The sequence below is a fragment of the Pseudophryne corroboree genome, chromosome 3 (genome assembly GCF_028390025.1).
Source record: "Pseudophryne corroboree isolate aPseCor3 chromosome 3, aPseCor3.hap2, whole genome shotgun sequence".
Taxonomy (NCBI): domain Eukaryota; kingdom Metazoa; phylum Chordata; class Amphibia; order Anura; family Myobatrachidae; genus Pseudophryne; species Pseudophryne corroboree.
Genome location: NC_086446.1, coordinates 77688497 through 77705050, shown reverse-complemented (window position 1 = coordinate 77705050; position 16554 = coordinate 77688497). Strand labels below are relative to the sequence as shown.

Here is a 16554-nt window from a genome sequence, read left to right as displayed (position 1 = left end):
TCCAGGCTTGCAATAACCGCCCTGAGCGATTCCATCTTGAACTTGAACTTCCTTATATAAGTGTTCAAGGATTTTAAATTTAGGATGGGTCTCACCGAACCGTCTGGTTTCGGTACCACAAACATTGTGGAATAGTAACCCCGCCCATGTTGAAAGGGGGGGGGGGGTACCTTGATTATCACCTGCTGGAGGTACAGCTTGTGAATAGCTGCCAGTACTACCTCCCTTTCTTTGGGAGCAGCTGGTAAGGCAGATTTGAGGTGAGGGGGAGTGGCCTTGAACTCCAGCTTGTATCCCTGAGATACCACTTGCAGAACCCAGAGATCCACCTGTGAGCGAACCCACTCGTTGCTGAAGCTCCGGAGACGCGCCCCCACCGCACCTGGCTCCGCCTGTGGAGCCCCAGCGTCATGCGGTGGACTTAGAGGAAGCGGGGGAGGATTTTTGTTCCTGGGAACTGGCTGTCTGGTGCAGCTTTTTCCCTCTTCCCCTGCCTCTGGGCAGAAAGGAAGCGCCTCTGACCCGCTTGCCTTTTTGGGGCCGAAAGGACTGTACCTGATAATACGGTGCTTTTTTAGGCTGTGAGGAAACCTGAGGTAAAAATGACGACTTCCCAGCTGTTGCTGTGGATACGAGGTCCGAAAGACCATCCCCAAACAATTCCTCACCCTTATAAGGCAAAACCTCCATGTGCCTTTTAGAATCAGCATCACCTGTCCACTGCCGAGTCCATAATACTCTTCTGGCAGAAATGGACATTGCATTAATTCTAGATGCCAGCCGTCAAATATCCCGCTGTGCATCTCTCATATATAAGACTACGTCTTTAATATGCTCTATGGTTAGCAAAATAGTATCCCTGTCTAGGGTATCAATATTATCTGACAGGGTATCGGACCAAGCTTCTGCAGCATTACACATCCATGCTGAAGCAATTGCAGGTATCAGTATAGTACCTGAGTGTGTATATACAGACTTCAGGATAGCCTCCTGCTTTCTATCAGCAGGCTCCTTTAAGGCGGCCGTATCCTGAGACGGCAGTGCCACCTTTTTTGACAAGCGTGTGAGCGCCTTATCCACCCTAGGGGATGTCTCCCAACGTAGCCTGTCCTCTGGCGGGAAAGGGTACGCCATCAGTAACTTTTTAGAAATCACTAGTTTCTTATCGGGGGAACCCCACGCTTCTTCACACACTTCATTCAACTCATCTGATGGGGGAAAAACCACCGGTTGCTTTTTCTCCCCAAACATAATACCCTTTTTAGTGGTACCTGGGTTAATGTCAGAAATGTGCAACACATTTTTCATTGCCGTAATCATGCAACGGATGGCCCTTGTGGATTGTACATTAGTCTCGTCCTCGTCGACACTGGAGTCGGTATCCGTGTCGACATCTGTGTCTGCCATCTGAGGTAGCGGGCGTTTTTGAGCCCCTGATGGCCTTTGAGACGCCTGGGCAGGCACGGGCTGAGAAGCCGGCTGTCCCACAGCTGTTATGTCATCGAATCTTTTATGCAAGGAGTTGACACGGTCGTTTAATACCTTCCACATATCCACCCACTCTGGTGTCGGCCCCACAGGGGGTGACATCACACTTATCGGCACATAAGTTTCCACATCAAACATGTCGACACAGCCGTACCGACACACCGCACACACACAGGGAATGCTCTGACTGAGGACAGGAACCCACCAAGTCCTTTGGGGAGACAGAGAGAGAGTATGCCAGCACACACCACAGCGCTATATAATGCAGGGATGCACACTATAGTGATTTTTCCCCTATAGCAGCTTATATACACAGCTATGCGCCTAAATTTATGTGCCCCCCCTCTCTTTTTTTACCCTAGAAGTCTGGAACTGCAGGGGAGAGTCTGGGGAGCGTCCTTCCAGCGGAGCTGTAAAGAGAAAATGGCACTGGTGTGCTGAGGAAGACAGCCCCGCCCCTTCATCGGTGGGCTTCTCCTGCATTTTTAATGTATAATGGCGGGGGTTAATGCACATATACAGTTTATTAAAACTGTATTATGTGCTGTTTGCCATCTAAGGTACTCTAATTGTTGCCCAGGGCCCCCAGCGCCCTGTACCCATCAGTGACCGGAGTGTGTGGTGTGCAGAGGGAGCAATAGCGCACAGCTGCAGTGCTGTTCGCTACCTTAATGAAGACCGGAGTCTTCTGCCGCCGATTTTCAACTTCGCCTTCGTTCTTCTGGCTCTGTAAGGGGGACGGCGGCGCGGCACCGGGACCGGACGACCGAGGCTGGGCCTGTGTTCGATTCCTCTGGAGCTAATGGTGTCCAGTAGCCTAAGAAGCCCAAGCTAGCTGCACGCAGGTAGGTTTGCTTCTCTCCCCTCAGTCCCTCGTAGCAGTGAGTCTGTTGCTAGCAGATCTCACTGAAAATAAAAAACCTAACAAATACTTTCTTTCTAGGAAGCTCAGGAGAGCCCCTAGTGTGCATCCAGCTCTGGCCGGGCACAGATACTAACTGAGGTCTGGAGGAGGGGCATAGAGGGAGGAGCTAGTGCACACCAGATATAGTACCTAATCTTTCTTTTAAGAGTGCCCAGTCTCCTGCGGAGCCCGTCTATACCCCATGGTCCTTACGGAGTACCCAGCATCCACTAGGACGTTAGAGAAATTAGGGGTATGGAGTCATGGGGAAGGGGCGTGGCTACATAATACCAATTCACATTACACCACACTGTAGTGCCACTTATACACATTGCACCAGGTAGAACCTCCTATACACACTGAGCCAGTTATACACATTGCACCAGGTAGAGCACGTTATACACATTGCGCTGTGTAGAGCAATTAGCAATTACAGGATTAAAAAACAGGCCATTATCAAATAATACATTTTATATATGTAATGGGTTTATGGTGCTGCTATAATAGGAGCCCCAGATTGGATTTAGACACTACAAAAGTGTTGTGGGGAACGGAAGGGGGCGAGAGGGTGAAAATGCTGCTGGGCTGTTATCATACCGGAAGTATGAGATCAGGATCCCAGCAGCTGTAATACAGACACTGGCATCCCGAGGAGATCAGGATCCCTGCGACTATATCCTGACAGTCATCAAGCATGCACTTCCGCAGCAGGTTTAGCATGCAGGAGGGGGGTTAGGGTTAGGCAGCAGAGAGGGGGAATAAGGGTTAGGCACTAAGGGGGAGGGTTAGGTTAGGATACCCTCTGCACCCTTGTCGGCATTGCTGCGATCGGGATGCTGGTGTCGGGATACTGAACGCCGGCATCCCAACCGTCGATTTTTTCAGACACTGGAGTCATGCTGCCTGTAATTTATGTGCTGAATGCTCACCTTCAGTGACACTCACTGTGCTAGCTGTCTTTACAGTAACCAACAAAGGCAGCCACCACAGTGAGTGTCACTGAAGTTGATCACTCAACACGACTCAAATCTAGTGGCTGTACCGGGTGTCCTGTATGCTGCACAGACCAACAGCATTGTCACCCTCTCGCCTCACCCACACCCCATGAAACATTTTTGTAGTGTTTAACAACCTGTTTGCTGGCGCCATGCTGCCCCCATCTCCGCCTTCGCACCATCGGATGTCACAGATATGAGCAGTCCCCCAGCCGCCACCGCAAGTCCAGTCACCCGCTACTAGGCCGCTCACCATTCCTCACAGAGCGCGGTTACCGGCGCTCACCTCCCCCAGCAGCACAGCGTAGCGCCGCAGAGCCGTCTTCACTCTCTGCCCGGCCCCAGTGAAGTCGCAGCACATGATCAGGAGGGGTGGCCACCGCCAGAGAACTGGTAAGGCTCCACCTCCATCCTCTTTACAGAAAGCTTAAAGACAACAAGTGATTTGCTGCAGCGGAGCACGTCCCCAGGGACCCACGCAGTTTAGGAAAAAAAAAAAAAGAGTCCCCGACCTACAGAACTAGGTAAAATAATAGCACGTATTTGCGAACACTGCTCCTGATGTAGGAGATGCACCAGAGTGTGGGGAGGAAACTGGTCAGATCTCTGGGCTGGTAACACACAGTGACATAATGTGAGGGGGAGAGCAGGAGTATAATAGAGTCTGATGGCTCCTGATGTATGAGATACACCAGAGAGTGTGGGGAGGAGACTGGTTAGATCTCTGGGCTGGTAACACACAGTGACATGATGTAAGGGGGAGAGCAGGAGTATAATAAAGACTGATGGCTCCTGATGTATGAGATACACCAGAGAGTGTGGGGAGGAGACTGGTTAGATCTCTGGGCTGGTAACACACAGTGACATGATGTAAGGGGGAGAGCAGGAGTATAATAAAGACTGATGGCTCCTGATGTATGAGATACACCAGAGAGTGTGGGGAGGAGACTGGTCAGATCTCTGGGCTGGTAACACAGTGACATGATGTGAGGAGGAGAGTAGGAGTATAATAGGGACTGATGGCTCCTGATGAATGAGATACACCAGAGAGTGTGAGGAGGAGACTGGTCAGATCTCTGGGCTGGTAACACAGTGACATGATGTAAGGGGGAGAGCAGGAGTATAATAGGGGCTGATGGCTCTGGATGTATGAGATACACCAGAGAGTGTGGGGAGGAGACTGCTCAGATCTCTGGCTGGTAACATACAGTGACATGATGTGAGGGGGAAAGCAGGAGTATAATAGGGGCTGATGTCTCCTGATGTATGAAATACACCAGAGAGTGTGGGGAGGAGACTGGTCTCTGGGCTGGTAACACACAGTGACATGATGTGAGGGGGAAAGCAGGAGTATAATAGGGGCTGATGGCTCCTGATGTACGAGATACACCAGAGAGTGTGGGGAGGAGACTGGTCAGATCTCTGGGCTGGTAACACACAGTGACATGATGTGAGGGGGAGAGCAGGAGTATAATAGGGGCTGATCGCTCCTGATGTATGAGATACACCAGAGAGTGTGGGGAGGAGACTGGTCAGATCTCTGGGCTGGTAACACACAGTGACATGATGTGAAGAGGAGAGCAGGAGTAGAATAGGGGCTGGTGTCACCTTTAAAAAAAAAATAGTAAAAAATGAAATAAAAATAATAGTAATAGTTTTATAGTAAAACTTCTAATAGTAAAAAAAACAAAAAGAATTGTAAAACATTTCTGTGTACATAATATTACTAGCCTTGGATGGGGGTAAATATGACAGAGATAAAATACCAGCCAATCAGCTCCATAGCAGCCACGCCACAGGCTGGATTAAAAAAATGACAGGTAGCTGATTGGCTGGTACTTTATCTCCGTCCCTATGGGGGATGCTGCTGTGGGCGGAAAAGGAGGGATTGCAACAGCTATGGGAGATACCTGCTGCTGTCCCTTCTACTTACATTTGCGCGGTATTTACTATTTGCAACTATTCTCCGAAAATGATTGTTTTGGGGGAATTAGCGGCAAATAATAAACGATGCATGGTTTCCATAATGAGTCGCTGACCCTGTGATGCCTAAACAAATATCTTGTAACAAAAATCACATTATTATTAACAACCATTACCTAATAAAAGAAAAACAAATTTAAGAAAAAAAAACCCCCACAAACTTTATGAATGTCAAAATTGGACAAATGACAACGCCAATTCTGCACTGGATTCATTAACTATCACGAGAACAAGTGCCTCTTTTGCAAGGACTATGCCAACAGTAACATTAGAGGAATCAGGCATATCCCACAGAAAAAGAGACACAGTAGAGCCAAATACAGTGCTGCCACCATACATTGGGAAAAGAAGAAAAAGTGCATATTTCCAGTGTCTTTAGAAGGAACACAAGAAATGAATAGATCACAACAAATCAGAAATCCGGGACAATCAGGTCACGAAACCAACGCTGCAGTACTTGAAGCAAGAAACTAGAATAAGGTCAACAACAGTTTTTTCAACACAACTAAAAAACCGAGGTGAAAAAACTAAATTATGAATTTAAAAAAAGCGGATTGTCCAGTACAGAGGGCTGCGTACTCGGCATGTCAGAGTACATGCCACTGGACGACGTGGTGGACTGGGAGGAGGAGGTGGGCTGTGTGGGTCCCGGCGGTAAACAGCTTGTTTATTGAGGAGGGTTTCCCGGCGCATACTGTATGGGCTGGCGGTGTGGGAAGGTGGGTGTGGGCACATTTGTGAGATAGCGTCTGGCAGGTGGCAATATCTCACACTCATTGACAAGCGATTGGCCTTTGGCACGAAAGGTAATATCAAGTACCAAACGCTTGAAGATCCACTTTTGATCATCTGTCATCAGTCTCATCTCCGCCGCTATATAGTTGCCAAATGCTTGATCAACGTCCGGGGGCCTAAGAAGAACCTCCTCGGCGCGTTGAAAAAACTGCTGTGAGCTGGACGGGACATAAGTGGCCCTCCTGGTCGTCCTCCGCTGTTTTGGAGGACGTGGCTGTGGTGTTGCTGAATCCACGGGGTCCTACAATATAAAATAAAACAAAACTGACTCCATGTAAAAATGTGTAGGTACAATACAATTCAAATTGTGTGTACTTACCAGGTCCAGACTGTCAGATGCTTCCTCTTCAATGAGAATGGGAGACTCTGGATCCAGACTACTATGCGACCTTTTCTTTGGCTCTTGTTTCAAGGTGAACTTCATGAGGTCATAAAACCACAACGTTGGCTTGTAGACCTCATCCGTCCCGGCTCCCGTTCGTTGCGATTCCACCATCTTCTTGTGCTCCTTCAAGAACACGGTTCGGAAATTTGCGATCATCTTCTTTACCCAATTTAGGTCCGCAGCACTGTTCCGGGCTCTACTGTATCTGATCAGCTGGTCATATGCCAGATTCCTCAGTGCCCTGTTGGCATAGGTCGCACTTTTTACATGCCACAGGCACTCATACTGGCGATAGAGGACGATAAATCCAGTCCAGAATATGCGTTCATCTGAAGACATATCTGTGGGAAAAGTAAAAAACACAATTTTACAAAAAAGTACAAGTGTAATGTACATACCTATGTCAAACAACGCTACACATTATTCCACACTGGTATGCCCATTACACATTCTGCTGCACACCATTATGCCATTACACAAAATTACACATCCGTAATGCCCACGACACATTATTGCACATCATTATGACCATAATATATTATCCCACCAGTGTTTGTCCTCATGTGCCTCCCAATATTGGTGGTGTACAGTGGCATTAAAACTGAAAGTTGTTGTTTTCTCCCTCCTGTATCGCAAGAAAATATCGTCCGCTACTGGAAACACGTGCACTATGCACTGGATAGTACACAGATAGTCAGTTGACTTGCCTGCAGAGTCTATTTTTTCTTGCGATACCGACCCCGCTGGGCCGCGCATCGGTATCATAAGCTGTGTTCACACGGTGTGATATTTTCTAACTTTTCTTGCTATTTTGACTATATAGTCAAAATCGCAAAAATACATGGCACAGTGTGTAATCACCTTTAGTTATCAAGTCATTCTTTCCTCATCAGCACTCTCTTACATTTGTATTATTATTTGGTATCTGCAAAAAAAAAAAAAAAACCACATGCTGCCCAGAGTAGCGCCTGAACAGAAATAAAAATAGGATTTATATACCTACCGGTAAATCCTTTTCTCGTGGTCCGTAGAGGATGCTGGGGTCTATATTAGTACCATGGGGTAGAGACGGGTCCATCAGGAGCCATTGGCACTTCAAGAGTTTAAGAGGGTGGGCTGGCTCCTCCCTCTATGCCCCTCCTACCAGACTCAGTCGAGAAACTGTGCCCGAGGAGACGACATACTTCGAGAGAAGGAAATACACAGATAGTGGCGGGATTCATACCAGCAAACACAACAGGCAAAACCGGCCAACATGCCGTAAAAAACTCAGCAACACCTGAAAACAGTACTGAAACAGTAAATAACTCAGAACTTACCTAGGAACCAGGCAGTACTGAACTATAAAACCAATGCAGGAAAACAAAGCGCTGGGCGGTAGATAATTAAAATCCTATTTTCTCTTACGTCCTAGAGGATGCTGGGGTTCATATTAGTACCATGGGGATGTACCATAGCTCCCAGAACGGGAGGGAGAGCGCGGAGGCTCCTGCAAAACTGATTGACCAAACTTTAGGTCCTCAGAGGCCGAACTTGTAAAACTTAGCAAACGTGTTTGACACAGACCAAGTAGCAGCTCGGCAAAGCTGTACAGCCGAGACACCCCGGGCAGCCGCCCAGGCAGAGCCCACCTTACGAGTAGAGTGGGCCTTTACAGATTTTGGACACGGCAACCCTGCCGTAGAATATGCATGCTGGATGGTGAACCTGATCCAGCATGAAATCGACTGCTTAGAAACAGGACAGACAATTTTCTTGGGATCATAGAGGACAAACAGTCAGATTTTCTATGACGAGCCGTCCTCTTCACATAAATCTTCAAAGCCCTCACAACATCCAAGGCCTTTGGAGCAATTGAGGAGGCAGTAGATACTGGCCCCACATTAGGTTGGTTGATATGAAAGGCTGATACAACCTTAGGCAGGAACTGCGGACGAGTCTCGAGTTCTGCCCCATCTTCATGGAAGATCAGATAGGGACTTTTACAGGACAAAGCCCCCAATTCCGACACGCGTCGAGCAGAAGCTAAGGCCAACAAAGTGACCGCCTTCCACGTGAGAAACTTGACTTCAGCCTCCTGTTGAGGCTCAAACCAATCCGATTGCAGTAACTGTAATACCACATCAAGATCCCAGAGTGCCGTTGGCGCCACAAAGGGAGGCTGGATGTGCAGAACCCTTCAAAAAAGGTCTGAACCTCAGGGAGGACAGACAATTGTTTTTGGAAGAAAATGGATAGAGCTGAGATCTGGACCTGATGGAGCCCAATCTCAGGCCCATATCCACACCTGCTTGCAGGAAAACGTCCAAGTTGAAACTCCACGCAGGAAATTTCTTGGATTCACACCAAGACACATTTTTCCAAATGCGATGGTAATGTTTAGACGTTACCCCCTTCCTAGCCTGTATCAGGGTAGGAATCGCCTCGCTCGGGATACCCTTCCAAGCTAAGATCTGGCGCTCAACCGCCATGCCGTCAAACGTAGCCGTGGTAAGTCTTGATAAGCGAACAGCCCCTGCAGCAGCAGATCCTTCCGAAGAGGAAAGGGCCGTGGATCTTCCAGCAGAATATCAAGCGGATCCGCGTACCAAGCCCTCCTTGGCCAGTCCAGAGCAATGAGGATTACCAGGACCTTTTTGTTCTTTTAACAAGTTGAAGAACTTTTGGAATCAGAGGAAGTTGAGGGAACACATACACTGACATGAACACCCACGGTGTTACCAGTGCGTCCACTGCCACTGCCTGCTGGTCTCTCGACCTGGAACAGTACCTCCACAGCTTCTTGTTGAGGCGGGAGGCCATCATGTCTATGTGAGAAACCCCCCCACCAACCGGTTACCTCCTCGAACACCACCAGATGGAGGCCCCTCTCCTGGATGGAGATTGTGTCTGCTGAGGAAGTATGCTTCTCAGTTGTCTACTCCCGGAATGAAGATTGCCGACATCGCCACTGCGGGCCTTTCTGCCCAGAGAATGATTCTTGACACCTCTGACACTGCAGCCCTGCTCTTCATTCCGCCTTGTCGGTTTATGTAGGCCACTGTGTGACGTTGTCCGAGTGCACCTGAACAGCTCGATCCTGTAGAAGGTGTGCTGCTTGAAGAAGGCCGTTGTATATGAATTCTTTATACGACCACCTTCTTTGGAAATTTTCTCCCTGAGCAACTGCTCCCCAACCTCTTAGACTTGCATCCGTGGTTAGAAGGATCCAGTCCTGAATCCCGAACCTTCAGCCTTCCAGAAGGTGTGGTAGTTGTAGCCACCAGAGGAGCGAAATCCTGGCTTTTGGTGACAGACGTATCCTCTGGTGCATATGTATGCGAGATCCCGACCACTGGTCCAAGAGATCCAGTCGAAAGGATTGAGCATGAAACCTTCCGTACTGCAGAACCTCGTAGGAGGCAACCATCTTCCCCAGAAGGCGGATGCACTGATGAACCGATACCCGGGAAGGCTTCAAGACATCCCGGCGCATTGTTTGAATCACCAATGCTTTCTCCACTGGTAGAAACACCCTCTGCACCTCCGTGTCTAGTATCATCCCCAGGAAAGACAGCCTCCTTGTCGGCTCCAGATAAGACTTTGGAAGGTTCAGGATCCATCCGTGCTCCTTGAGAGATGAGTCTTCTCCCTGGACGACGTCTTGATCAGGAGATCGTCCAGATACGGAATTATGTTCACCCCCTGCTTGCTGCGGAGAACCATCATCTCTGCCATCACCTTGGTGAAGACCCTCGGTGTCGTGGAGAGACCGAACGGCAGTGCCTGAAACTGATCGTGATAGTCTAACAATGCAAACCTGAGATATGCCTGATGCGGCGACCAAATGGGAATGTGGAGGTATGCATCCTTGATATGCAGGGACACCAGGAACTCCCCCCTCCTTCAGTCCTGAGATGACAGCTCTCAGAGACTCCATCTTGAACTTGAACTCCCTGAGATAAGGGTTCAAAGATTTGCCGTACCGAACCATCCGGCTTCGGTACCACGAAAAGGTTCGAATAGTAACCTTTGTTCCACTGATGAGGTGGAACTGGAACAATGACCTCAGACACTACCAATTTTCGGATAGCTTACAGAAGAACTGCTCTGTCTGCCGGCAAGCCTGATTTGAAGAAACGGTGAGGTGGGAGAGAGTTTGAAACTCCAGTCTGTACCCCCTGGACACTATATCCTGTATCCAAGGGTCCAGGCTAGACGACACCCAGACTTGGCTGAGTCTTGCTCCCACCTGACCTTCCCCCAGGGCGTGCGGCCCACCATCATGCGGAGGACTTGGAGGCACCAGAAGCAGGCTTCTGGTCTTGGGAACCTGCGGGAGCAGGCTTTTTTTCCTTTAGCATGACCACCTCTGAAGAAGGTGTGAGAAAGCTTGTTCTTTCTAGGCCTCACGGCCGAAAGGACTGTGACGTGGCTGGTGTAAAAGGCTTCTTCATAGCCGGTGCAGCTGAGGGGAGAAAAGGAGACTTACCCACTGTAGCTGTGGCAATACACGCATCCAGCGCCTCCCCAAACAAAGCCTGACCAGTATAGGGTAGGCCCTCCACGCTCTTCCTGGATTCCGCGTCCGCAGACCATTGGCGCAGCCAGAGACCCCTGCGAGCATAGACATGGAGGAGATCCCCGTAGCCATGGAACCCAGGTCCTTCATGGAATCTACCAGGAACCCTGCAGAATCCTGAATGTTACGTAAAAATAAATCAACGTCACCTTTATCCATCGTAGTCGAGTCCTCCTGCAGAGTGATTGAACACCTGGCTATAGCTTTAGAAATCCATGCACAAGCAATAGTAGGCCGCAGTATAGCCACTGAAGCAGTGTATATGGATTTGAGCGTAGCATCCACCTTTCGATCTGCCGGGTCCTTCAACGCGGTAGATCCCGTGACTAGTAAAACCACTTGTTTTAACAGCCTGGAGACAGAGGCGTCAACTATAAGCGGAGACTCCCATTTTTTTCTATCATCCTCTGGGAATGGAAAAGCAACCAAGACCCTCTTAGGGATCTGGAATTTTTTCTCCCGATTTTCCCAGGCCTTTTCAAATATAGCATTTAATTCCTGAGATGCTGGGAAGGTGAGAGGGGCCTTCTTACTGTCCGTGAAAAAGGCCTCCTCTACCTGCTCAGGAGGTGTGTCAGAAATATGCAACTCATCCCGTACGGCCTCAATCATCAACTGCACCCCCTTAGCAAGTGATGCCGTCCCCCTCGACACATCCCCGTCTCCGTCGGCAGTGTCAGAATCGGTGTCTGTGTCATCCTGCATAATCTTGGCAAGTGCACGTTTGTGAGAATGAACCGCAGGGGACCCCGAGGGAGCAGTATCAGACCACACAACCATAGAGGATTGCAATACCCGAGTTGCATGCTCAGTTCTTGCAACCCTCTCAGAAATCTGAGAAATAGTCCCCCTAAGAGAGGCTAACCACTCCGGTTCTCTAGCTGGGATCTGCGCTACAACAGTGCAATCCTGATTACATAGGATGGGATCTTCCCGAGACGATATGAAAGAAAGACTCTGCAGCATATGAAACGGAGTCTCTAGACATGTTTGCTGATACACCCCACATACACACATGGTACAGGGCAGACAGAGTCAACTCCCCCCCCCCCCAAGAATGGCAGAGAAACACAGAGATTGGAGCCAACCCACACACAGCACTATTACAGGTATAGGGAGACCCTAAACCAGGGCTGACTGTGTCCCTTAATAGGTGACACAGTCTTACACAGCCTCCCCTCCCTTCTACAACCCCCTGGTACCATACAGATAGCTGGAGTTGCACTGGAGGGACTGTTCTTCCACTTGCATCCGACTGCAGGCAGGAAAATGGCGCTGAAACGCTGCTGGGTCCGCTCTGAGGAGAAGCTCTGCCCCCTTAATTGTGCTGTCTTCCCGCTCTTCACAGATTATACTGGTCTGAGTTTGTGTGTGCTGGCTGACCCGACCGGCTGGATTTGGTCAGTGTAGGGTTAGGCGCTGGCTCAGGGCGCCCCTCACAGCACCGCACCTAGGAACCGCTGAGCCGTCCGGGAGCACAGTTAATACTGCGCTTCTACCCTGTAACCGCCATCTTCACACCGACCCCCGCTTGTAAGGGGGGGGGGCGGTGACTCACTCGGCACACTTCAGCTCTGCAAGGGGGTGGTGGCATGCTGCTGGGGTGAGCGTTTCACTGCGGCGGGGAGCAATCTATCCCCTCTGGAGCTCAGTGTCCAGTCAGCGGAGACAGTGGCTCAGACCCCGTAGGGCGGACACTGCTCCCCCCCCTCAGTCCCTCGATGCAGGGAGGCTGTTGCCAGCAGCCTTAAGAAAGCTCTGTAGAGCTACCCTAGCTGTGACCGGCTCCTCCGGGCACATAATCTAAACTGAGTCTGGTAGGAGGGGCATAGAGGGAGGAGCCAGCCCACACTGTTAAACTTTTAAAGTGCCAATGGATCCTGGTGGACCAGTCTATACCCCATGGTACTAATATGGACCCCAGCATCCTCCAGGACGCAAGAGAAAGTTATTTCTCATTCCTTTTGACACATCCCTCACTAGTGTGTACTGACAGGAAGGTGTAGAATAAGAGGCTACTGTAGTGACAGAACAAGGAGAATGTGACTCTTCTCTGTAATAAGTGGTTATTACTCACCTGTGCTGATATCTGTAGGGATTTCCTCCTCCTTACACTGCTGATCACCTCTCACATATGTCTCCTCTTCTACCTTCATATCCGCCAGACCTTCACCCTAAGTAACATAGAAAACAATAAAATAACATGTCAGTCTTGAAAGAGGAACCCAGTGAGGAAGCCTCAAAATGGAGGCAAAAAGTTAGGTAGTCTACTTGTACAGTTTGCTCTCTCTTAGGGCCTGTTTCATAGCTGCATGCGATGCCACCCACCCTTGCAAACTTGAGCACATCGGGGCCTGAATACACAAACTAGGGCTATTATGGGCTTTGCACACATCTCAGTCGTATCTGCACTTTCGGCTGAGTGGCGGTAACCGTGTATCAACTGGCCATGTGCACGTAGGATATGCGCTAAGTGGGCATATAGTAGTAGTAGTAGTAGTAGTAGTAGTAGTAGTAGTAACTCAGTGAAACTGTTAGAACAATCAAACCAGTAGGGAAAAAGACGGTCAAGAACCAAAAACCCACACAACCGAGCATGAGGGAGGGAACGCAGTGGACCACGAGACGTTTAATAGCCACCCCTAGGGGAGGGAATGCTCAGGCTGTGTGACCGAAGAACTGTATGCCCAAAGTGGGCATCGCCGGAGGCACAGACATGAAAAAAGGTAAAAACGAGTAAACATGTGGACATTGGACAGAGGACCAATAGCTGCACGACAGACCTGTTCCACCAAAACCCCATGTCGGACTGACCAGGAGGTAATCACTGCCCTAGTGGAATGCGATGACACCTGGTCTGGTGCCGGTCGCTTTGCACTAGAATAGGCTCGAACACGCAATGGTCTGCTTCCTATCTGGACAACTAAGTCTATGTGCGTCGTAAAGAACAAGCAGAGAATTCTTGCGGTGGACAGAAGTCATCTTATCCAAGTAAATCCGCCAAGCTCGAACTACATCTAGTAGAGCCAGATCATCCTGGTCCGGGAAGTTGACGAAAGGAGGAAGAAACTAGAAAATAAAAATTTCTTGGTTTAAGTGAAAAGCCAAAACAACTTTTGGTTGGAACGTAGGAACCATACAGAGAACCACTCTATCGTCATGAACGACGAGAATAGGCGGCTTGCAAAGCAAAGCCCCTAACTCGAAAACACGCTGGGCTGAGGCAATAGCCATAAAGAAGAATATCAGCTACAAGTAATGAACTTGAAGATCTTTCAAAAGATAAAGGCTCAACTGGACCCTGTTTGAGAGCAGATAGGATTAGATTAAGATCCCATGGTGCTACCGGCAGACAAAATAGTGATCGTTTCCGGACCACACCCTGTAAACAGTTTCAAACCTCTGGAAGAAGGTCCAAACGCTGCTGGAAATAAATTGACAGTGACAAAATCTGTAATTTCAAAGAGCAAAGCCTTTAAACCAGCCTCCAAATGACCCTGAAGGAAGGTAAAAAAAACAAACAAGAGGCAAAACTTGAAGGTATGAACTCTTTGTTCACACCAGAAGATGTAGAGTTTTCATACTCTGTGGTAATTGCATGACAAAACCAGTTTTCAGGCTTGCAGCGTAGTATGGACTACCAAAAGAGAACAACCTTTAGCTTTTAAAAGCTTGGTTTTAAAACACCAAACTAACCAAGGAAGGTCCTTGTTAAGAAACAGACCTGGTTGCAGAAGGTTTGGTTGAAGTGGAAAACTAGTGCCTGCGGGTCCATGGATCTCACACAAAACTGTGGAACTTTGTAGTTTTGTCAAGAAGCCAAGAGATCCACCTGCAGAAGGTCCAACTTCCAAACTAACTGTTGGATGACCTCTAGATTGAGAGAGACCACTCCCCCCCAGGAGAAACGTGGCTCTGCTGAGGAAGTCTGAATCCTAATTGTCTACTCCCGGTATGAACACTGCTGAGAGTGCCGGAACTAAGGTCTCTGTCCAGGAAAGGATTCGGTCTGCCACCACCATCGCTTCTGCACTCTGTGCATCCCTGATGATTTACATATACCACTGCTGTGGCATTGTCTGAATACAAACTGGGCAGCAAGGACTCTGCCCCCAAGAGAGATAGAAAGATGGCTCTGAGCTCAAGCACATTGAGCGCTAGAGCAGTCTCCAACGGTGACCAAAGGAAGATGTAATGTCATGGGGACCCCATCCTAGGAGGAGACTTGCATCTGTGGTCACAATGACCCAATTCAGAGTGACCAAGCCACCAATGTAGAGACTGGCGAATGCTGTCGGACAGAATAAGACACTGAGATGGACTGGATGCTCAGTATACCTCTCAATTTTGGAGAATTTCCTACTGAAATCCCCAAGTGGAACCTGGTATACTAAATGGTCCCTAAAGCGGAAACCATTGTGCCTAGCAACTTCATACATAACAAGATCGACAGATGATGATGACCAGGGGTTTGTGCTTTGAACTTGCTATACTGAATGGTATGGCCTGGAATTGATAGTGATCTGATCCGACTGCAAAAACGGAGGATACATGGCGATCTGGCCAAACTAAAACATGAAGATACGCTTCCCCGACATCGAGTGAGGCCAAATATTTGTTGACCTCCATGTGGTGGATCACGGATTTGAGAGATTCCATTAACAAATGATCTACCCACAACCTGGTGTTCAAAGCATGGAGATTGCTTCCGAACAAGGAACAGGTTGGAGTAAAATCTCAGCTTCTGTTCCAGTGGAGTAACTGGAGCAATAATTCTGTCCAAGGTGAGAGAGCTGATAGACTGGTTCAAATCCACATTTCATTGAGGTCTTCTATGCAACTCTAGGCCTTCACCATCCGGGATGACGCCAGTCTCCGTAAGTTCACCACCCTCCTCCTCCGATTTCAAAACATCTAATGGCGCCCCGGAAGGAGGAAGAAGCATATGCACCGCGCACAGCCAAGGATCCTCAAAAAAGCATTCCAAATAAGAGGAAACTTTTTCAAACCTCAACGCCGTACATTCCATGGTACGGGGCCAGTGTGGATCAGAAACTGAATGAGCATTCGCACGGCCAGTAGCAGGTGACTCAAAGCCGCGCCTAGAGGAAATGGGTACAACAACTGCCCTAGCCTGATCCTCCCGCTGAAGCGCTACAAGCTTCACCAAGTCAGAGATTGGCCGACACAAAGCCTGTTCCCATGCTGGCTCTCCAGAGGCAAACATAGCGGCACAGACATCTGCTTGACACTAAACCTTGTTTGACAGTCCGTACAACACAAACCAGACTCCACCTGTCCACATGGCAATTTAAGGTTACACTGGACGCAAATGAAATACACTATTCATAGTAGCACTTTTTGCTTTGACGGGTTTAGCCGTGTCCGTAATAGTTCGCACGCGCCTGGGCTATGTATAGCAGAAACAAGGCAGACAAATTCC

General features: G+C 48.9%; 1 protein-coding gene across 3 annotated transcripts in view; it reads right to left on the bottom strand.

Annotated features, from left to right (window-relative positions):
* Window positions 1–5505: 5505 nt before the first annotated feature.
* The window catches only part of LOC135054783 (uncharacterized), a 78233-nt gene continuing 67184 nt past the window's right edge, over window positions 5506–16554 (bottom strand). For all 3 annotated transcript variants that reach the window (XM_063958102.1, XM_063958103.1, XM_063958101.1), the window contains exons 5-7: window positions 13189–13285; window positions 6485–6891; window positions 5506–6406 (exon numbers count right to left, since the gene is read on the bottom strand). In XM_063958102.1, coding sequence (XP_063814172.1) covers window positions 6038–6406; window positions 6485–6891; window positions 13189–13285 — 873 coding nt within the window. In that variant the 3' untranslated portion in view covers window positions 5506–6037. The remainder of the gene's footprint in view (window positions 6407–6484; window positions 6892–13188; window positions 13286–16554) is intronic.